We start from the raw sequence: 24145 nt of genomic DNA on the forward strand, positions 1-24145 counted from the left end.
TTATTAGAAGACTGATTTAAGCATCGAAGAGGATAGAAATTTGTTGTGTAGGAAAGCTCTGTTTTGATGTTGAAAAACAGAGGTGAACAAAGTATGGAATGATCGATGAAGACATCGATAATCATGCTACAAGGAAAGGTTAATTTATCGATCACTTGATCGATAAATGAAGTATGTAAGGCGAAAGAACGAAATTGGAGGGAGAATTATCGATAAGCTTATCGATAAGTCCATTATCGATCAACACATCGATCAGGAGCAACAAGGATTTGAGACAAGTCACTCAATTTGGTAAGAATTATCGATTAATTGATCGAATAACTGTTAATCGATCACATGATCGATCAACTTAGACAGGTATGACTCTCACTACAAAAATTATTCATAACATATTCGATCAATTGCTTTAACGTGTTCTATAATTATGCATTGTGTTTCAACTATTCTTATTCGATCATCCTTAGTCTCCACCCTATCAATTTTCTGATTAAAGGGGAACTTCACATTCACATGTGTCTTATATCTTAAAAGCTCATCTCCTTCGTCAAAATAGTATACTCATCTGCATTCACTGTCAATTGATTAGTTTTGATGATGAGTTGCTTTCACATTTTCCTTTCATGATCCAATTCGAAAGCAATTTATAGAAAGGATTATGTATACATTTGATATTTGATTGTACTAACTATTCTCCTTGCAAGAAGTTGTTGAATTCTTAACAGGAGAATTTATGCTATGAAAGAAACTCCTCACTGGACTACAGAATAAATTATCCAATTTGAGGATTGATAATTTAATGCGCAATCAAGATATGGAGAAAAGAGAAAGTGATTGAAGATAGAAAGATTATTGGCATCAACCTTCAAAGCATAATCACCAATGCCAATACGAATGAGCATTATGCCTGGCAATGGACTTCATGAATCAATTTATCAACTTGCCGAATTCAAATGAGCATTTCTAAACCCTCTCCTTTATAATTTATGAATATTGATGCATTACATGGTTTGTGCGCACTGAGAGATGAGAATGATATAGGGGGAAAGATTACCCCCCACACAGGAGCTATGTCGTTTAAACTTTTTGCTGATGTCAAATAGGGGGAGAGATAGGCATGAAAAATATGTTGCATCTGATTTCATTTCGTATCATCCATATTTTTCACAAAGGATTTGCCATCATCAAAAAGGGGGAGAATGTTAGATATGATTAGTTTTGATGATGTCAAATAATAGAGCAAAAAGTTTACATAAATTATTTATCTCATATTTTGACTTACTATCATAGTTTCCTCAAGAAAAGAAAGGAGTTATTATGTTGCACTTTGAGTTATGGAGAATGATCAAGAGGAAGAAGAAGAAGAGAGATTGAGAAAAGAAGAACTTGCAAGATCAAATGAAAATATCAAGATTCAAGTTCATAGATTTGATGTTAAATGTTGCTATACTCAATCAGAAGTTTGAATGGCTCAGTCGGAAGCTAAAATATACAACGGGAAGTTATACCATCATATATTGAGTCACCCTTCATATAAACATGGAAAATAAGCTTCAGAGGTGATTTTCAATTATCGATCACTTGATCGATCATCCATTTATCGATCAAGTTATCGATAAAATACATCCTCTGTTATGCTCTGTTCTTCGTTCAGCTCTGACATAGGTTCGGTATTTCTTCAATATCTCTCAAATCACAAATCCGTTTGAGGTGAAACTTGATTCCTATGAAACTAGACTCAGAACACGGTTCATGGACACCAAATTCACCTTCAAAGAGTTTCATATGAGGGAGATATGTTGCTCGAAACATTGCAGTAAGGATTAACGCCTTGATTCCGACCTTCAGTCACTGTGATGAATATAACTTTGCAACCACAACGAATTTTGGGGTGATTCTTGTTGCATTAGAAAGTAGACTCAAAGAGCTTTCTGGAGATAGGTCATTTGCAAAAATTGGAGTTGAATTGGAAGATTTATGATCACCCAAAGTTGACCTTCGTTTTGCTGGAATCAGACTTCGAATTTATTGAGGCAAAGACCAGAAGTTCTACACTGAACGATTAAGTTCTCAAGCAACATGCTACTCAAACATGTTATTGAGTAAAAGCTCTAGAAGAGATGAAGAAATGAAAAGCCATTATCATATGTTACTCGAGCCTGATCAAGCAACTACGTATTCGATCACTTTATCGAGTTCCTGGTACTATCTCTTCGATTCTTCTCTTTTATCTTCACATGCATTATTAAGATTTTATCAATAACCTGTTGGATAAATGGTTTTTGGATAATGTTATGGATAAATGTATTCATCGATCACTTGATCGATAAACAAAGTTAACGTTATGGATAAATAGGCATTTATCGATAGCATGATCGATAAATAGATTATCGATGAGAAGACAGATAAATGGTAATGCGTTCTACTCATTCTATGTTTTGCTTTAGTCTCCATTTATCGATTACCTCATCGATCAGTCATTTATCGATAATATGATCGATCATTGCTCTTACATGTCTACCCTGTTTTTCACGTAACGAGATCGATAAATCAGTTCTTTGAATTTACAGGATTAAATCTCCTTGTTTTACTTTATCGATAACTTTATCGATCACTCATTAATCGATCACCTATTCGATCAACCTACATAGCATGTGTTTTCTCCGAATATACTTTTGCTTATTGTTTATCGATAAGGTTATCTATTATTTGTTTATCGATAATGTGTTCGGAAAATCATTACTTAAAATTCTATTCTATAACACTTTGTTTATCGATAACCTTATCCATCATCCATTTATCAATAATTTGTTCGATCATCAATGACTGAAGTTTCATTTCTGTAACACTTGGATTATCGATAATCTGTTCGATCAATAAGTGTTCGATCACTTGTTCGATCATGGAACGTTTTCCGTTTAAACATCAGTCGACAATGATGATTCTTAAAATCAATGATCTATTTTCTTTCAAGCTTTTCTCAGCCTTCTTTTACACATAACTCTCTATTAAAAGGATACGAAGGCAAAAGTAACTTGAAAAGGTTTATTCTTGCATAAATCATTTTTGGGTCACTGTATTCATGCTTCATCATTTATCGATCATTCGTTCGATCATCATATGATCCATAATCTATTCGATAATTGCATCTATCTGCTATATCTTTTCTTCATGTAATTAATCGATAATATAATCGATCAAAGGATTATCGATCAAGGCATCGATTAAGTAAGATTATTTACTTTCTGAATATCTGAAGATCTGATGATTGATTCTATGTTTTCCAACTTATTGTTTCTAAGATTATCAGATACTTATCACTTGATTTGAGGAAGATTATTTCAGGTAAAGAGCCACAACGAATTTATGATGTGAAGAATCGACTTTCATCAGAGCTTCCAACGGCTAGTTTCAACGGTCATATTCTTCAAGCCAAACGGGAAGAAAATGCTTAACGGTCAAGTACCCAACATCATCTATAAATAGAAGAGCATTCAAAACAAGAAAAAGAGAAGAGTCCAAGCTTACAACATCAAATGCTAAAATGCCGAATCAACATATTCTCATTTAGAGCTCCGAAAGAAAACTCCCTGTCTCTGTGCTCCATAGACGAAAACATATGTATCCGTAAGATAGAGAGGAGAGTTTCCCAAACGTGCTTAAGATTCATCTATCACTTCTTTGAGAGAAGAAATATTCAATCTTCATTATCATTATTAGATTGTATCCTTACGGTGAGTAAGGGAGAGTATTACCTCGGTGTGAGGTTGTTGTTGAATTAGACTGGTTAGTCTAAGAATTGTAAGTGGCGTCACAAGTGCCCGGATCAAACTTGTGATTGTAGTGGTTCTCAAGTACCCGTGTTAAACTTGAGGGAGATAGTCGATTGAAAATCTCAGGGGGAGCCTGAGGACTGGACGTAGGTCAGTGAGGACCGAACCAGGATAAATCACTGTTTGCATCTTCTCTTCCCTTACCTTTTTATATTTCCAGCTAAACCATTTTACTACTGTGATTATACTTATCTCGATTCATTGTTTTTTATACTTAGAATTTCTTATGAATTTCATTACATTGTGAAAAGATTTTTAATTTTAATCAACACCCAATTCACCCCCCTCTTGGGTGTTCAGCCATTTCAACATTATGATGGAAAAATTAGATATGAAAATATTATTGAAGCAATAGGGGACTTTGACATCAAATATTGAATTGGAACCGGTTCCTATGGAAGTGTTTATAGAGCACAACTTTCTAGTGGCAAAATTGTAACATTGAAAAAGCTCCATGGAAGAGAATATGAAAACACATCTTTTGCTAAGAGTTTTCACGATGAAGTGAAGATGTTAAGTGAAATTCGACATCACAATATTGTAAAGCTTCATGTTTTTTGCATACATAATCAATGCATATTTCTCGTCTATGAATACATTGAAAGGGGAAGCCTTTTTTATGTGTTGAATAATGATGCTGAAGCTAAAGAGTTGGATTGGAGTAAGAAAGTGAATGCCATCAAAGGAATAGCAAATGCTTTATTCTATATGCATCATGACTGTGCTCCTCCAATTATCCATCGAGACACAAAAAGTAGTAATATATTGTTGAACTCAAAGATGGAGGCTTTTCTATCTGACTTTGGCACAGCTAGAATTATTAATCCAGATGCATCTAATCAAACTCTTCTAGTTGGTACTTATGGTTATATTGCTCTAAGTCAGCTTTCCTGATTTCTTTGCTACTTATCTTATTGTGTTGTATTTTACAATTATTTATCTTTTGATAAATATTTATTTAAACTTTCAGTTCCTTGCAGAACTTGCATACACCTTGGTTGTGACTGAAAAATGTGATGTTTATGGTTTTGGAGTAGTTACAATGGAAAAAATTATGGGAAGACATCTTAGAGATTTGATATCATCTTTGTCAAAGGACAATACTGAAAGCATTTTGCTAAAGGACGTGTTAGACCCACATGTCCAACTGCCATTACAAAAAGATGCAAGAGATGTGACTCTTTTGGTCAAAATAGCATTAGTATGCTTGAATCCATCTCCCAAATCTCGACCAACAATGCAACAAGTGTCTAAAAGGTTTTTATCCTCCGAACTGCCACTAACCATTCCTTTGAATGATATCTCAATCCAGCATTTAGTGAATCAAGATGTGTGAATAATCTAGTCTAATAAATAGCTATGAGATCTGGCTTTATGTTTGCTTGGTGCCTTTGATGAAACCTTTAAGGATTTGTCAGTTTTATGTTTGCTTTATGCCTCACATGAAATCTTTAAGCATTTGTCACAAAGTCTAGATTTGAAGCTTGCCATATGTGTAATTTCTTGCAGCTGATATTTGCCTATCAAAAAACTCTTTACATGTCAAGTTTGGCATAACCTTATTTTGTTAAAATAATGAGGTATCCAAACTGAATTATAAGGAATCTATACATTGAAACAACCATCAAAATTTGAAGTGGCAAAGATATGGAATAAAAACTCAATAATGATTCAATAAACTTGTATATATCTAATTAAGTTAAAAATGTCATACTCAAATGAGTGTGCAAGCTCTGTTTTTTGTCCCAAAGCTGATGTCTAGTCATGGCAACCTCCTCTTATTTCTTACTGCATCCAAAGTAAAATTGATTTTACCAATTACTGAAGTTCTTCAGTAAGATTTAAGTTATATTTTTTGTCAAATCATGCTAGGGTCAAAGAGGGAGTGAATTGGGTGAGTAATAAAATTGATTAAAACTTTTCACAATGTAGAAAAAAAAGTAGATTATGACTTAATTGTTAAAGGCAAATGAGATATCGGAATGTAAATGCTGTAAGTAATGGACTCTCCAAATCTTGGCGTGTTAAGAACAGGGGAAAACTCTAACATATTTGAAGTTTTTTTAATGTATTTGAAGTTTAATGTTTTTGCACAAGAACGTTGATTTCTAGATTTTATAAATCATTTAAGCACATGCAATTTTGAAATCAAAGCTCTCACCTCTTTTTACAAGAGACTCTGAGAAAATAGAAAAAACATGACAGTTACAAAATTCACCCCTTCTCTTCTTGATCCAATTATTACATTTATGAATAAACCATTTATAATCCTGCAAAACAACCTTTTTTCTTAATTTTGTTATCATAAAAATAAGTGACATAACATCTTTGAATCCAATAAAAAGCTCAGCCTAGCCGCACACCTCTCGATATTAATTAATTACTAGAGATACATTTTTACTCCTCTAGATTTAATAGGACATATTTCAGTGATTTATGAGTTTAGATGCTCTCCATTAAATTAATTCTTCCCTTTAGACGCTAATCTCTCAACTCAATCAAAACTTTGTTTTAGTTATTTTTTTAAGTTAGTTGTGTATTCTGTTTTCTGGTAACTGTCCGCTAGAACTGCCAGTTGCACAGAAATTGCGAAAACCATTTCAGTGTCCTCCTGACAACCATATTTCGTTGAAATTCAAGAGCACTGACTTTCGAAATCCCCAAAATCTACATCTTTGTCTGTGTCCCATAACCTTGAAAGGGCAAACAGACTTTAATTTATTTTCTATAGTTGATTTCTTCCTACATATAATACAACACAAGTGACGGTCACTGGTGCACTAGAGTCTCAGTTATACATATCTTGCAACAATCACAACACGATCGATGATGGTGGATCTTATCAGGACAGCATAGTTAAAAAGAAAGCAAAACAAGCCGCAGTGAAAATCATATGCACTAACGTTCTTGAGTATTATCACTTTCAAATGGTTTGAGCCATCTTCTATGGTTATGAAAGCATTGCATAGATGCTAAGTAGTATTGAGATTGAGAAGATCATCTGGGACCTGAGAGTTCATCTGGGGGGATATGTGAAGCTGAGTCCACAATTGGCCAATTCGAATTAGGGAGAAGGGTTTGATTATCTCGCCGATGCATCTCGTCTTTCTGCCATTGATCCCATTTTTCAGCCAACCCATCACCTTCAAGCATCCTTACCACCTCAGACATCTTTGGTCTTTCCATAGCCGAGCTTTGTGTGCAAAGCAAGGCTAATTGGATCAGTTGCTCCGCTTCCTCTTCATTATATTCACTCCCCAAATCAGCATCCACCAGTGCTTCCAGTTTCTTGTCTTTCAAAAGCCCTTTCACCTGCATCCAAAGTAGTGTCAGGTCGCCAAATCATGGAAACAGGAAAAAGATATGCGTCCAAATCACATAAAAGTTAGTAACATGTTATGAGAAAACAGAAAACATACCCAATCAAGTAACATGACATCATCATCATTGGCAAGTCGTGCAAGATCAAAGGCCCTCTGTCCAGTTATTAGTTCAAGAAGCATCACGCCATAACCAAAAACATCAGTCTTCTCTGAAGACTTACCAGTGGAGAGGTATTCTGGCGCGATGTGTCCAATGGTACCTCGCACAGCAGTGGTAACATGAGTATCTTTGTAATTCATGAGTTTTGCCAAGCCAAAATCCCCAACAACTGCTTCATATTCCTCATCCAATAATATATTGGCAGCTTTAACATCTCGGTGAATGATCTTTGGATCACAATGATCATGCAAATAAGCAAGCCCTCGAGCAGATCCCAATGCGATTCGCTTTCGCACAGGCCATTCAAGTGGGGGTTTTGATTCCGGGCGGTCTAACACATTAGAAGAAATTTGAGGGCATGGCCAATATGCATAAACGCATCTCACTATAAAACTACAATTTAGATATTTAACAGTTAGATTTTTTTAGAGGTATTTATATCTATATTGTTTTAGCATCTCAGTGCCAAATAACTTCCAGGAATTGCATAATGCATGTTTCATTAATGGAAAACAAGAAGTGAGTTTGAAATAAACGTCAACCTTAAATGTAACAGGAAAAGGAAAAACAATAAGTCCTTTAAGCCAACCATAAACAGGTTTCAATTATGAATAGAAGCAATGCTAATTAATTAATTCTTCCTAAGGAAAAAAAAATCAAACAGCCAGAGTAGAAGAATAAGGATACCTCGTAAACATGATGCCACACTACCATTGGCCATGAAAGGATATACAAGCAACCTTTCAGTTGGTGTCATGCAAAAGCCACGCAGCCGGAGCAAATTACGATGGACAGCCAAGCTGATCATTTCTACTTCTGTTTGAAATTGCAGCTCTCCACCCTGAGTACGTTCCTCTTTAAGTCTTTTCACTGCAACTAGAGACCCATCAGTTAACCGTCCTTTGTAAACCTTACCAAATCCACCTCTACCCAGAATGTTTTTGGTACTAAAGTTGTCCGTTGCAACTTGCAGCTCACGCAGGGCAAACTTTTTAAGCTGACCAAGGTGAACTTCAGGGTCCTCCTCAGCTGCCAGTAAAAGGGCAAAATCCTGATAAATCAATTCTGGTTGTCACATAATTCACCAATCATTATGTATACCATATTTTCCATTATTTATCTTACCAGGAACATCAAAGAAATAATCTTGTGGTCTCCTCTTCCGGCAATAAGCAAGTGCAATTGCAGGGGCTGCAAATAATAGAGCAGCAGCAGCAGCAACTCCTCCAGCAATAGCTCCAGTAGCACTATTGCCTAAAACGGTTTACAAATTAAATGTTCACCAGCAAATCATCATTCTATTTAAAAAAAAAAATCATGACCTCTTTTTTTTCTATAAATCAAATTCTTCCTCCATTCCCTATTATAGGACACCTTCGAGAAGGTATTTTTGTTCTTTTTATAAGACGCTTTAACAGTTTCAATGAATATCAAATATTGTTTTTTTCAATATATGCATATATTTAATCAGGGTATTGAGAGAGTAAAAATTAATAAGATATTGGAGTTTAGTATAGATAATAAGGGTATTGTTGGAAATCACGCGAATTTTATGACAAATTCAATGCTCTTAATTGTTTTTATTAGTACGTGTGAATTAGTTAGAAGTGTCTTATAATAAGGACCACAGAGAGTATTTGATAAAAATAAATGAAGCACAGACAGAGGCATCATCAATGACTATGGTAAAGAATTTAAAAAAGCTATACGGTCTTTGAATTGTGAGTTCTTTCCTTTCTCCTTCCCCACACATCTGTCCAGAATTGGCGAGCATATTATTTCATTCAACCTCGCCACCTTCCCACCCAACAATTATCCCACCTTGCACACTTATCTTCAGGGAAAGTAGCAAAGGAAGTAATGGTGTGGGTTGTTTAACCCACAACCTTCTCTCATTATTCCTCCAGTACTAATATAATACTCCTTCCGGTCCTTATTAAGCTTCAAATAACTAATTCACGGACAATGAACAATAAGTTAAAATTAGTTAAAAACAATATATATATTATAAATATACTTTTGTTTTCAAATGTCTTTATAATAAATGGAAAAGAGGACGAAAGAGAATGTATGGAAAAATGTGATAAAAGAGATTATGATAAAGGAGCGAGAACAAATAATTGAAGGTAAAATTGGAAAAAGTGCATTATATATTAAGACAAACACCAAATTGAAGCTTATAAAATGGATCACACCCCTCCCAAAATTTGAAGCTTATAAATAGGACTGGAGGGAATATGAATATGAAAATGCATCATTGGGTAACATGTGCAAGTCCAGCGTTTTTTTGATACAACGAAAAGAAAAGACAAAACAATTACAGCAATGTTGGGCTCTCATTAGCCCAAGTCAGATTGAAAATATCATGTGCAAGGCCAGCTAAGCGTGCTTGTAAATTTTAATGCTTAGTTATAACTTAAGGTAGTTACAATGAAAACCTATACTGACTGCTTTTCAGGCTCAGTAGGTTTGTACATGAGAGGGTCTGTTTTCTAACTAAAGCTTTAAGGTAGAGCAGTTCATTCAACAACTTAAAATATCACCAAAAAAGACATCAACAAACCTGAAGATGGCGGCGGCGTAGGTGAAATTGGTGCAGGTGTAATGTTTAGTGGTTTCAAACGAGGATTATCTTTAAAACTGTTAAGTGGAGCAGGGTCATTAGCAAAACTTTGGTATGTTCCTCCTCAATAATCACAAGAAGTAAACAAAACCACTTGCACCAACCTGAGTTCAGTAAATGATTGAAATGAACCGTTGGTTGGTATGTCTCCTTCTAGCTTATTTGTTGAAAGATCACTAGATTCCACAATGATCATAAGCTTACACTTCATTATAGATATACAACTTAATATCCACATTTGCGTCAGATCATTGAAACTTAGAAGAAACACTCACAGAACTTGCAGAGAATTAACAGTAGTCAAGGCCATGGGAATGACTCCAGCCAAGGTGTTATTGTTGAGACGCCTATTTCAGATAGCAGGAAGGATTAGTTCGCAAATAACAGTAACCTAAGCTAGAGAGAAATATGAAAATAATGGACAGACCCTAATATTTTGATAAATAAATAGAATGTGTCACTTCAATGCAGATAACATAAACTTGTACTTGGGAAAGTAAATTTGTTGAAAATTGAATACGTCTAAATATGACCATGGCTGATGCACCCATAAATTGGCTTTTAGCTTCAAGTACATAATTTAATGATTACATTTGAAAATTTACTAATAAGATTAAAATAAATAAGAATTAAATGATGAAGGTAGAAGACAGTTAATCTGTTTATTGGATGCTTCCACTTCATCATTTCCAGACAGCAAGACAAAAATGATTCCATTAGTCTCCCAATACCCATACAAGGTATCCAGAGCATTGCCTCCTTGTTTGCTATTGAGGATAACAAATAATAGACCCTGGAGTCCAAGCAATAATTTATCTTAAAATTAATATACAGTGTCCATTAACAAATCATTGATCATTTGATTGCAAGCTTACTGATACTCAGTTCTTCTGAGAATACATTAGACAGCAAAACAACACCCTCCCTTCCCATTTTAATATACACTTCGATATAATAAATTTGCATGGAAAAAGACCAGGAGACAACAAGTGCATTGTTCAACTGTAACACATTACTTGCCCTCAACCATGCATGCTGAAAGCCTTAACTACTTGACTGATGACAGTCTGATGTTTAGAAGAAGAACAAGCAAAATGCAGTGCAGTAGGAGTGCCTGACAGATAACCAAGACACTTTAATTAAGAAAGAGAATTGAAAAAAATTAAAAATAAACTGCATGTCATACAGGAAACGTAGTTTTTTAAGATTGCCCAATGTTTCCGGGATGCTGCCAGATATGTGATTGGTGTACAGATCCAAGCTCACCAAATTAGTCAAATTTCCAAATTCAGCTGGGATTTTTCCCGTAATGTTATTATTATAAAGCTCCCTGACATAGAAAAGAACACAAATTCAGATTTGAGCAAACAGAAAAATATCCCAACAAAATAGATGATGACAGATATGAGCCCGAGATTGGTATGGAGTGGTTGAAATCTTGTATTGATAAGGTGAAAACTGAAGCAAGCACACACAACTGGGAAAAAAAAATCATTAATGGATCGTACAACAGACAATGTGTGAATTTTGCTTCGCTCATTTATAAAATAATCTCTAGAGGCAAGTTGATATCAAGCATAAGCTTGGGAGACAGCCAAAGTTGTTAACACATAATTGCTGCACAAGACAATTCAATCTCTTAAACAGCTAGAGGAGGAGCAATATCAACATCAGGAATTAGAAAGTTGATCTAATGATAGTAACAAAACAGTTCATGATAATAAGTAAAGTGGTTAAGATTTTTGGTTCTAGCTTTGCATAAGAGGATTCAAAGGCTGAGATAATCTTGAATGGTTCAAGACCTTAAGGTAAAATCACTGAGTAAAAAACCCACAAAGAACAGAAGAGGTAATGGCTCAAGAAATAATGTCAAACCATAATATCCCAGAAAAAGATGCAAATCTGTGCAACAAAATCATATCCAATTCATAACTTACAGGTACTGCAAATTTGGGAGTTGACCAAGCTGTGCAACTAGTTCACCCGAAAGATTGGCATTTCCAAGATCACTGACCAAAGATAAGTAGAATTTTTAACATGTGCAGAATGGTCATAAATGATAGGTAATAATCCCAGAAATTACTTACACACGGGTCACACTATTATCAGTATTGCATGTAACGTGAAACCACGTGCAAGGATTGACAAGGGTAGCATCCCAGCTTTGAAGAACACTGTTTGGATCAGCTACGCTGGTCTTAAATGCATTCAGGGCATCACCTATCATAGACAAAGGCAATTTTCAGATGCAGAAATCCTTTAAATTAAATCATATATTTTGTTATCCAAGCAACATCTCGGCAGCTCACAATTATGAAAAGCCAATTTTATTATTGTAATTAAAATTATTTGATCAAACAAGGTGTCAGTGTTTATGCTGCACTGGGAAGTGGGAAATACAGAGAAAAGAAGCATGATGGAATACTTTCTCAGTTCACCCTTACTCACAGTCCTAGAACGCGGCCAAACAGTAAGACATTTATCCTAACGGAAAGAGAAATATGATTTATTTCTAAATACCAAAAACATTTTGAAAAGCCATCCGAAGATGGTCGGATCTTCCAAAACACAGACTCAATTAAGTATAAGCACACGACAGTTTCTCTGAATTATGAGCATAAAATAACTTTTAGCCTCTATTATGGACAATCAACCCAAGCCAGGACCAACATATATAGCATACGAACGAATTTCATGAAAACCCCTCAGTCCTCTCTGTTCATACTCGAACAAAGCATTAGAGACAGAGAAGCTAAGTTGGAATACTAAAATAGCTACTCCATCTATTAAGTTTTCCAGTTATGCACGTCAATAAAGAAGTAATATAGCTAACAGAGCAAGATGAGCAGCAAAAAAGTCAATTTTTCCATCTCAATGCATTAAAAAGCATCCGTAATATGAAACATCAAAGAAATAAAAAGGCAGTGACAAAAGATACCACCCACCTTCGGCATTACCAGAAACATTTAGCACCAAATCAAACACTAAGATTGCACAAACTAGTAAAGCGGCCATGAAAGACGAAATCACTCTGTCCATATGTCTCATCCTCTTGAACTAGAATCCCATGAACTTCATAACGAGGCATAAACTCACAAGCACGTTGACCTGGTTGACCAAATGGACTCAAGGATTTTCCACAATCACCTTCCGGGCAGCTTCCACCTTTCTCCCCCCACAAATTTTACTCCGGAATCTGGAACTGTGATGAAGTTAGCTGAAAATGCTGGCAAACGGGACGAGATAGGAGAAGAGCTTCAAAATTTGCAAGGTATTGTAAAGGGGACTGCGGAAAGCAAAGTATAGTCGAGTCAATGCATACTCCCTCGTCTGACTGAGAAATTTCTCCACTTCTTTTCCCTTCTTCGTTGGTCTTTTCCATGTTTTTTTTTAACTCAATTTCGTTTCGTTTTTATTTGATTTACGAGTGATGAGCTGTGATGAGAAAATGAAATTCAGAGGAAAATGACCCAGAGCCCGGAGAGGGAGGGTGGGGTTTGGGAAGAGTGAGAAGGGTCAAAGACGCGCCAGACGCTTACCGGTCTGTGGATGACCCCACCTCCTGCTTTTTCTCGCACGTGAGAATAATTTATCCTTTCTTGGACCATTAGAATATGTTTTTTTTTTAAAAAAAAAAAACCCTCATAATTTGATATGATATAAATAGGAAAGAACACGGGAATATTGACCTGAAAAGAGATACAATTTGACGAACTCACAATATTAAAGTATGGAGCGGAATGTAGCCTTCGAGAAACAAAAATTCTTGATGAAATTTACTAAAGAATTACGATATTATATTGTATTTAGAATTTTTTTAAATACCTTGGTATGATGCGCTTATGTCCTTTTTTATTTGTCCTGTACAAGTATGCCAAAATGTTTGCACTATTATAATTAGAAACTATGAGGTAAATAGGTCTTCTTTTTGTCACTCTTTGATATGCTGTATTTAAAGGCCTCTCTTTGCCACACTTTTAATGGAAGGAGCATTATATTGGCAACATTCTGTTTTTCCTTTTTTCTTGCTAAAATTGTCTTGAGGATTTTTTTTTTCCAAAATTAGATTTTGATTTTTAGGGGAATTACAAAGAGAGTAAACAAATTAATGTTGGGCTAACAAAACCGAGATCTATTCTAAATGGAGGTGGGAATGAAAATCCAACCAGTTTTAACTAGAATCAATTTTTTGAGAATGACAATTAGCTCCAAAAATGTCAATTATATGATAGTTTTATCCTAAAAATTTTTACTGAAAAATGAGTTATAAATATTTAGTTAAAAATTTACAAATTTAAAAACTTAAGGCCTCATTTATGGTTATCCTGACAATAGCAGATTTCCATGAAATTCAAGAGCACTGGCTTTTGAAATCCCCAAAATTTGCATCTTTGTTTGTGTACCTAATTTTAAAAGGAAAAGAAGATTCCATCACTTTTCTATACATTAATTTTTCCTACATATAATACAACACAAACGATGGTCACTTTTGCACTAGAGTTCCAATTATACATTTCTTGCAACAATCACAACACGATCAATGGGGGATCAGGACAGCATAATCAAAGGGGAAGAAACACAAGCTGCAGAGAAAATCATATGCTCCGAAGTTCCTGACTATTATCACTTTCAAATGGTTCGAGCCATCTTCTATAGTTATGAAAGGATTGTGTAGATGATGCGTAGTATTAAGGTTGAGAAGATCATCTGGGACCTGAGAGTTCATCTGGGGGGATATGTGAAGCTGAGTCCATGATTGGCCAACTAGAATTGAGTAGAAGGGTTTGATTATCTCGTCGATGCATCTCGTCTTTCTGCCATTGTTCCCATTTTTCAGCCAAACCATCACCTTCAAGCATCCTTACCACCTCAGACATCTTTGGTCTTTCCTTAGCCGAGCTTTGTGTGCAAAGCAATGCCAACTGGATCAGATGCTCCGCCGCCTCTTCATTATAATCACCCCCCAGATCAGCATCCACTAGTGCTTCCAGTTTCTTGTCTTTCAAAAGCCGTTTCACCTGCATCCAAAGCAGAGTCAAGTTGCCAAATCATGGAAACAGGAAAGGGGTATTGTCCAGATTCTATCTACTTAAGGTAGAATCCGTTGGTTCTTCTGTTACGGCCCAAGTAACATTTAAACCAGCAATCCAACTAAACCAACATATAAGTTGTTCAGGACAATTATTGGTAAAGAATAGTGCTTTCTTCAGTTATTACAAAAACCTATGGTTGTGGAGAATGGACGTTAGGAAATGCGATGCAAATTGAGGTTGGCATTGTCATGCTGACTGCTTAATAACTTTTTGGTCATAAGAAACCACTTAAGGAAACTAACTGACACTATATTTAGCAAAAAGTGTTTGATTACGGGGGTATTTGGGTGGAAACAAAATCATAGTTTTAAAAGTACTTTCACGGTCTACGAAATAAATATGTGGAAGAGTTTGCCTCGTTTTACGAAAAAGTGCTTTTTAAAAGCATTTTTAAGGGTTGCCAAATACTAAATGTTAGTAAAATCCTATGAGAAAATAGAAAACATACCCAATCAAGTAACATGACATCATCATCATTGGCAAGTCGTGCAAGATCGAAGGCCCTCTGTCCAGTTATTAGTTCAAGAAGCATCACGCCATAACCAAAAACATCAGTCTTCTCTGAAGACTTTCCAGTGGAGAGGTATTCCGGCGCGATGTGCCCAATGGTACCGCGCACAGCAGTGGTAACATGAGTATCTTTGTAATTCATGAGTTTTGCCAAACCAAAGTCCCCAACAACTGCTTCATATTCCTCATCCAATAATATATTGGCAGCTTTAACATTGTGGTGAATGATCTTTAGATCACAATGATCATGCAGATAAGCAAGCCCTCTAGCAGCTCCTAGTACAATTTGCTTCCTTACGGGCCATTCAAGTGGGGGTTTTGATTCCGGGCGGTCTGGCACATTAGAAGACATTTAAGGGCGTACCCAATATCCATAAACGCATCTCAATATGAAACTACAATTTAAAGATCTAACATTCAGAATTTTTTCTGGATATATTTATATCTATATTGGGATTGCATCCTAGTGCAAGATAACTATAATTCATATTTCAATAACAATAAATCAAGATAAACAACAAAAGAGTTTTAAATTAAAGTTAACATTAATGTTACCTCAAACGGAAATACATTAATCCCTTTTATGCCAACTTATACAGGTTTTGGTTATAAGTAGAACCAATGCTAATCAATTTAATATTCCCAGGAGAAAAAATAATCAAACAGCCAGAGTAAAAGAGTAAGGATACCTCGTAAACATGATGCCACACTACCATTGGCCATGAAAGGATACACAAGCAACCGTTCAGCTGGTGTCATGCAAAAACCACGCAGCCGCAGCAAATTGCGGTGGACAGCCAAGCTGATCATTTCTACTTCTGTTTGAAATTGCAGCTCTCCACCCTGAGTTCGTTCCTCTTTAAGTCTTTTCACTGCAACTAGAGACCCATCAGCTAACCTTCCTTTGTAAACCTTACCAAATCCACCTCTACCTAGAATGTTCTTGTTACTAAAGTTGTCTGTTGCAGCTTCGAGCTCACTCAGGGGAAACTTCTTAAGCTGACCAAGGTGAACTTTAGGGTCCTCCTCAGCTGCCAGTAAAAGGCCAAAATGTTGATAAATCAATTCTGGCTGTCACACCAATCATTATGTATACCATCTTTTCCATTACTCAGCTTACCAGGAACATTAAAGAAATAATATTGCGGTCTCCTCTTCCAGTAATAAGCAAGTGCAATTGCAAGGGCTGCAAATATTAGAGCAGCTGCAACTCCAACAATAGTTCTAGTAGCACTATTGCCTAAAATAGTTTACAGATTACAAGTTAACTAGAAAATCATTATTCTATTCAAAAAGTTTAGTCATGATCTCTTTTCTATGAATTAAGTATATGATAAGAATAAATGAGTCACAGACTCATACAAGAATCATCTATGTTTTCAGCAAAGAGTTTAAATAGATGCAGTCTTTGATTTGTCGATGCTTTCCTTTCTCCTCTTCCACAATTCGGCCCACTATTGGTTCTGCCCAGTATTGGCATGCATAATGATTGGTGAATAAAGGAGCAAAGGAAGCTATGGTGTGGGTTGTTTAACCCACACTCTTCTTTCATTATTCATACAGTAATTTTTTTGGTTACATATTCCTACACTATTAATATAACATGAATATGAAAACACATCATTGGGTAACATGTGTAAGTCCAGCAAAACATTTTCAAGCTCAATAGATTTGCACAAAAAGGTCTGTTCTCCAACTAAAGCTAAGGTAGAGTAGTTCTTTCAACAATCTAAATTATTATTGAAAAAGACAACAAACCTGAAGGAGATGGTGGCGGCGTTGGTGAAATTGGCCCAGGTGTAACGTTTAGTGGTTTCAAATCAGGATTATCATTAAAACTGTTAAGTGGAATAGGGTTTAGCAAAACTTTGATGTGTTCCTCTTCAATAATCACCAGAAATAAACAAAACCACTTGCACCAACCTGAGTTGAGTGAACGATAGAAATGAACCATTGGTTGGGATTTCTCCTTTTAGCTTGTTTTTTGAAAGATCACTAGATTCCAGATGACCATGAGCTTAAACATCATTACAGATATATAACTTAATGGCCACATTTGCACAAGATCATTGAAACTTAGTAGAAAAACTCACAGGACTTGCAGTGAATTAACAGTAGTCAACGCCATGGGAATGTCTCCACTCAAGGTGTTATTGTTGAGACGCCTATTTCAGATAGCAGGACGGATTAGTTTGCACATAATAATAAGTTAAGGTAGATAGAAATATGAAAATAATGGACAAACCATAATATTTTGATGAATAAATAGAATGTGTCACTCCACTGCAGATAAGCTCGTATTTGGGAACATAAATTTGTTGAAAAGTGAATATGTCCAAATATAGCCAATGCTGATGCATCCATAAATTGACTATTGGCTTCAAGTACAAATAAGAATTGAATGATTACATTTGAAAATTTACAGATAAGGTTAAAACAAATCCTTTCTTCTTTGGCCTTTGACCGAATGGTCATGGTAAGACACATAAGAACACACCATAGACCATCATAGATGATTATAGACCTTTCAGCTTAAAAGTAATACCAACGTGATAGAACCCAAGCCATCACAACCTAATTTCTGAAGCTACATTACCTGCAATGAAGATTAATAGATTGCCATGGGCAATAAACAAAATAGATATTAAATGCTAATCCTCACTTATAGACACTGGTGTCAAAAAAACAAAAGAGATAATCCTGCATAATTCAAAAACTGCTTATGAAATACTTTTTTATTAACGAAAATCCTCATCTAAATTCGAAGTTATTATCATAAATACCTCATAAATTTTGACACTAATCCGAAGTCGTTTTATGCCATATTAACTTATCTTTTTTATTTATACAAACGCAACTAATAGAATTAAGGGACAGAATGAAAGTAGGTGAAACACAGTTAACTATTCATTGAATGTTTCCACTTCATCATTCCCAGAGAGCAACACAAAAAAGATTCCATTACTCTCCCATTATCCGCACAAGGTATCCAGGGCATTGTCTCCTTTGCCATTGTGGATAACAAAAATAGACATCGGCATCCAAGCAACAATTTATCTTAGAATTAAAACACACTTTGGTATAAATTTGCATGGAAAAAGGCTAGGAAGACAACAGGTGCATTATTCAACTGTAACGATTTGACTGATGATAGTCTGATGTTAAGAAGAAGAAACAAAATGCAGTGCAGTATGAGTGCCTAACAGATAGCCAAGACACTCTGATCAAGAAAGAGCTGAAAAAGATTTGAATATAAACTGCAGATTAAAGAAGAGTATGTCATACAGGAAACGTAGTTTTTTCAGATTGCCCAATGTTCCTGGGATGCTACCAGATATGTGATTGGCGAATAGATCCAAGCTCACCAAATTTGTCAGATTTCCAAATTCAGCTGGGATTTTTCCTGTTATATTATTAGTATAAAGCTCCCTGGCATAGAAAGGAATAAAAATTCAGATTTGAGCAAAATTAAGAAATAAAAAAATCCTGGCAAATAGGTGATGACAGATATGAGGCCAAAATTGATATGCAGCAGTTGAAACCTTATGTTGTAGGGGTAAAACTGAAGCAAAAGCACCCCCAAAAAATATATATATATTGATGGATTGTATGACATACAACGTGTAACTGCTTCATGAGATAATTCAGTCTCTTAAACAACTACAGGAGGACCAAGATGGCTCAATATCAACATCATGAATTAGAAAGTAGATCAAATTATAGTAACAACCATAGATTGATCACGAGATTTAAGAATAATAGACAGCATAGTTCCCGATAATAGCTAAAGTAGATAAGTATTTTGGTTCTAAATTCGCATAGGAGGATTCAAAGTTTGAGATAATCTTAAATGGTTCAAGGACTCAAGGTTTGAAATCATTCCCCCTTGTTGCATCTATTTCATCTTCAGACATGAGGTCTAAAATCGAATTAATGAAGATCAACACTCATAAAGTAGGCTCTAAGATCAATAACATTCAATTCAGACTTCATGTCCTTTCCTACACAAATTGGGGTTCGGTATACTATACAATAATATGCACTAACTGTTAAGTCTCAATTTTATATGCATTTTCATAACAATGAACAACGACTTGTCTATTTCATTTTTCCTTCCATTCTGTCATCATTTCTAGTTTGATTTGCCCATAGGAGAAAATTATAGATTTGACATGCTTTTATGTGGAAAAACCTTAGTTGGACTCTATTTATTTATTTATAGGAAAGTTAAAGAAGCAAAGAGAGTCCAAGTTCTGATGCCTGGGGACCTCATGTGAAGAGACTAAAAGGAATAAGTCTGACATCATCCAAAACCATAAGAAAGTACTAAAGATGGCGCCTAACTAAGTTTGACCTTTCCCATATGCCTGCAAGTCCAATTACAAGGGGACACTCCTCCAAGGGAGGTCTACCGATATGCTAAAGTGGAGGCTCAATCTATCTTGTGTGTGATGTCTAAACTTGGAGAGGAAGAAATCAGAGTACTGCAACAAGAGAAAAGAAGCTTTCTAGGGCTGCAAGGCCAGCAAAATAAGAAAGTCATTGCACATCAAACAAAACTTCAACCAGGAAACTCTGTTCTTCACAAATTATTGTTTATTCAAAGTCCCCATATCAAAGGCTTCATGTAAATAAGAAAGTGGTCTAAAGCAAGGATAAAAAAGGAACTTTGTAAACTGTTGGAATTTCTACTGTAGGAAATCACAAGAGAACAAGGGATAGACAGCTAGATAAGTACCAATGAATAATCAGAAGGAAGTTTGAGTTCCAACATGCTGTAGAGCAGTGTAGCATGATATTCAGGTATCATAACATCACAAGAATAAGGACTGCTTTTCCCCCAAAATAATACATCCTTTTCATAGCTTGTTGAAAGGTAGAGCGCCTGAACTCTGCTAGATTGGGGGGGCGTAAGTAGAGGAGGACGATAGAAAAATTTTTGCCAATATGGACAATATCTATGACGAAGTCCGAGAATTTTAGACATTGACCAGTGAATTGGACTCAAGTTTGAAGCTCAGAGATTGAACACTAAGAAACAAATGAAACGGAAGCCTACTCTATAAACCCAGCCACTGTATTGGTGGTAAAATCGTCAAGTAAAAAACCACCAAAGAACAGAAGAGACAATGGCCCAAGAAATAATGTCAAATCGTAATATTCCCGGAAAAAGATGAAATTCTGTGCAACAAGACCATATCAGATTCAAAACTTACAAGTACTGCAAATTTGGGAGTTGACCGAGCTGTGCAACTAGTGGACCCGAAAGGTTGGCATTTTCAAGATCACTGACCAGAAATAAATAGAATTTTTAGCTGCAGAATGGTCATTAATGAGAGGTAAAAGTCCCTGGAATAACTTACACACGAGTCACACTATTATCAGTATTGCATGTAACGTGAAACCACGTGCAAGGATTGACAAGCGTGGCATCCCAGCTTTGAAGAACATTGTTTGGATCAGCTACGCTGGTCTTAAATGCATTCAGGGCATCACCTGTCTTAGAAAAGGGCAATTTTCAGATGCAGAGATCCTTTAGATTAAATCATATATTGTGTTATGCAAGCAACATCGCAACAACTCATAATAATTAAAGACCAAATATATTATACACGTCCGATCCTTAATACAAAACCTAGTTTGTAATATAAAGTAGGTGTTATTTTGAGGACCGGAGGGAGTAGTAATTGAAGATATTTAAGCAAACAAGGTGTCAGTGTTTATGCTGCACTGGGAAGTGGAAATACAGAAAGAAGAAGCATTGAGGGGTACTTTCTTAGTTCACCCTTTGTCACGGTTCTAGAACACGGCTAAACAGTAAGATTTATGTTGACGGAAAGAAAAATGTGATACATTTCTAAATATCAAAAACATTTTGACAAGCCATTCGAAGATGGTCAGATCTTCCAAAACTCAGACCTATTAATTCTCAATGAAGTATAGGAACACAATAGTCTCTCTGAACTGTGAGCATAAAATAAAATTTTGCGTTTATTATCCTTTATTATGGAGAATCAACCGAAGCCAGGACCAACATATGTAGCATAAGAATGAATTTTTTGAAAACCCCCTCAATCCTCTCTGTTCATACTCGAACAAAACCATTACAGACAAAAGCTTGAAGTTGGAATATTAAAATAGCTAGTCTATCAGGAATCCCATTAACTTCTATAGTTATGTATGTCAACCAAGAAGTAATATAGCTAACAGAGCAAGAAGAGCAGCAAAATGGTGAATTTTTCCTATATCCATGCATAAAACCATCCGTAATATGAAACATTGAGGAAACAAAAGAGCAGTGACAAAAAGGCACCACCCACCTTCGGCATTGCCAGAAACATTTAGCACCAAATCAAACACTAGGATTGCACAAAGGAGTAAAGCAGCCATAAAAGACGAAACCACTCTGTCCATATGTCTCATCCTCTTCATTTAGAATCCCATGAATTTCATAATAAGCCATAAACTCGCAAGCACGTTGACCTCATTGACCAAATGGACTCTTGAGGATTTTCCACAATCACCTTCTGGCCAGCTTCCACCTTTCTCCTCCTGCAAGTTTTACTCTGGAATCTGAAGCTGTAGTCTGATATGGGTGTCGATTAATTTAGCTGAAAATGCTGGTAAACGGGAAGAGATAGGAGAGGAGCCTCAAAATTTGCAAGGCATTCTAGAGTGGACTGTGGAAAGGAGAGTGTAGCCGAGTCAAGGCATGCTACATGTCTCGCTGAGAGATTTCATCACTTCTTTCTCTCCCTTCCTTTTCCCCTCTTTTTTTTTTTTAACTGACTAACATTATACTTTTTAAAACTAATGCTTCCATATAAAAACTAGTTTATAATATAATTTACATTACAAACTATCTTTCTAGTAAAAAAAAAAATACAAACTAACTCTTATGTTTAAAACCCAATAGTATAATGTTATTGATTGACGTGCTTGCTGGCAACATGTTGTGACCTTTTTAATAAAAACAAAAATTAGGATATTTATATCTTCTTACTTGAATTTTAACATTTTATTTTAGGCTAGTAAAATTCATCACAGCTTTTTGACATTTTGTACCATTTTCATTAGTAGCCGGTGTAAAAAGTTAACACTCCCGCATTTTATTTATAAAAACATCATCAATTTTTGCACTTGAAAATATTTTTTTCACACGTGTCAGTCCATTTTTGGTCCAGAAAACACGTATTTGTTGTTTGGTTCACGTGTGTCGCGGGTTTTCTCTTTCTCTTCCGTGTTTGACCCACCAGCTATTTTAAACTAATAATAATGGCCTTTTTTTTTTTCCTGCATTCTTTTCAATTTCATTTTCCTAAGAAAAACTTTTTTGTCATGACTTACACGGCATCGATTTTTCTTTTCTAAAAGTACTTTTTTCTTTTAAAATAAAGCCATGCTTTAAAACTTAAAATAGATTTAGTTTGTGTTTTTTTTTTATAACTGAGCGTATTATTTATAGTCACTTAATGTGTTTAAGAAAATAGAAATTTTCTTAATGTTATCTCAGCCTGATTAATTTTTACTACTGCTGGCTTGTCCAAATTCAGATATTTTATTTCGTGATTGCTTAAAATATTACCTTACTTAATAGTAGTTAATGATGAATCTCTTTGCAAATAATTAATTTGATGTGTATAAAAATAAGTATATTCTTAAATAACTGTGATCTCAAAATCAGAGAATGTGATAGTTTTTGAATTCATTGGATTATCAATCAGAACCGTTAACAAGGTGGCAAAAGCAAGTTGATCCTTTTTAATCATTCAAAGCCGTTGAAAAGAGGGCAAAACCGTTGATTAGGAGCCAATTTCCAGTCTTATTGATGTTTTGAGTTATAATCTCAGCTTCAATCATCGTAACCACCTGGCACGTTGATTGACTCTTGTTCCATGCTTGACCTGCTCTATTTTTCCCAGCGTTAAATAATATATATATATATATATATATATTGATCTTCTAACTATATACTGCCTCATATCATTAATGTAAAAGTTATATAACTAATTTGATAAGATTAAAAAAATTAGTTAAATTAGTTAATTGTAATAAAAGTGTGTTAACTTTTCTAAATTACTCTATTTAAGGAGTACATGGATAATTATCGTTTGGTGATAACCTCTTATAATCACTAAGAATATTTTAGAAAAAAATATTATAAATTTGAGAAATAAAGTGGATTAAAGTCTTATATTTATAATCAAATTTAATCTCTAACTAGGAACATGATTTGATAGATAAAATGTATTGAGGTTTTATATTTAGAATCAAATTTAATCTTTGGCTAACACTTATATTAAGAATCTGAGGTAGTATGATATTTGAGTTTCGTATCTTTATCTCATAAGTTATTAAGTATCCTTTGATCCCTCAAATGATAATTTATTGTGTCAATAATTAAAGCACTAAAGATGAACTTATTGATAATGATGGGTTAAATCAAAATTGTTGAAATGTTCAATGGCACCCCACCAATAGGCACTTTTACAATATACTAAAATGTAATGCATGGGCCCATAAGCATTTGGGTTGGCCCTGGTCGGATGGATAATAGTAATGAGCCTACTCTCTTTTAGACATTTAAATTATCATCCTCTCTTTCA

At 35.1% G+C, this 24145-nt stretch overlaps 1 protein-coding gene and 1 pseudogene across 1 annotated transcript; both read right to left on the bottom strand.

The window, feature by feature from the left end:
* Window positions 1–6524: 6524 nt before the first annotated feature.
* On the bottom strand, window positions 6525–13306 carry LOC114756093 (BRASSINOSTEROID INSENSITIVE 1-associated receptor kinase 1-like). The gene is made up of 11 exons (XM_028945013.1): window positions 12882–13306; window positions 12024–12156; window positions 11874–11945; window positions 11123–11266; window positions 10212–10283; window positions 10041–10112; window positions 9877–9953; window positions 8439–8567; window positions 8001–8342; window positions 7250–7644; window positions 6525–7142 (listed from the first exon to the last, which is right to left on the bottom strand). The coding sequence occupies exons 1-11, from the start codon at window positions 12982–12984 to the stop codon at window positions 6828–6830; spliced, it is 1854 nt and encodes a 617-aa protein (XP_028800846.1). The 5' UTR covers window positions 12985–13306; the 3' UTR covers window positions 6525–6827.
* A 969-nt stretch (window positions 13307–14275) lies between these two features.
* Window positions 14276–21955, bottom strand: LOC114756094 (BRASSINOSTEROID INSENSITIVE 1-associated receptor kinase 1-like; annotated as a pseudogene).
* Window positions 21956–24145: the final 2190 nt, after the last annotated feature.

This window comes from Neltuma alba, unplaced genomic scaffold (genome assembly GCF_004799145.2).
Source record: "Neltuma alba isolate B1F8T4 unplaced genomic scaffold, ASM479914v2 tig00010371_pilon, whole genome shotgun sequence".
NCBI classification, from domain to species: domain Eukaryota; kingdom Viridiplantae; phylum Streptophyta; class Magnoliopsida; order Fabales; family Fabaceae; genus Neltuma; species Neltuma alba.

What these genes read in the sequence shown, in the direction of transcription:
- LOC114756093 (XM_028945013.1), bottom strand. Translation starts at nt 12,984, where the DNA reads ATGAGACATATGGACAGAGTGATTTCGTCTTTCATGGCCGCTTTACTA. An exon ending in GATAATAGTGTGACCCGTGT is followed by an intron (nt 11,946 to 12,023) that starts GTAAGTAATTTC and finishes ATCTTTGGTCAG; the next exon opens with TGATCTTGGAAATGCCAATC. An exon ending in ATGTCATGTTACTTGATTGG is followed by an intron (nt 7,143 to 7,249) that starts GTATGTTTTCTG and finishes CTTTGGATGCAG; the next exon opens with GTGAAAGGGCTTTTGAAAGA.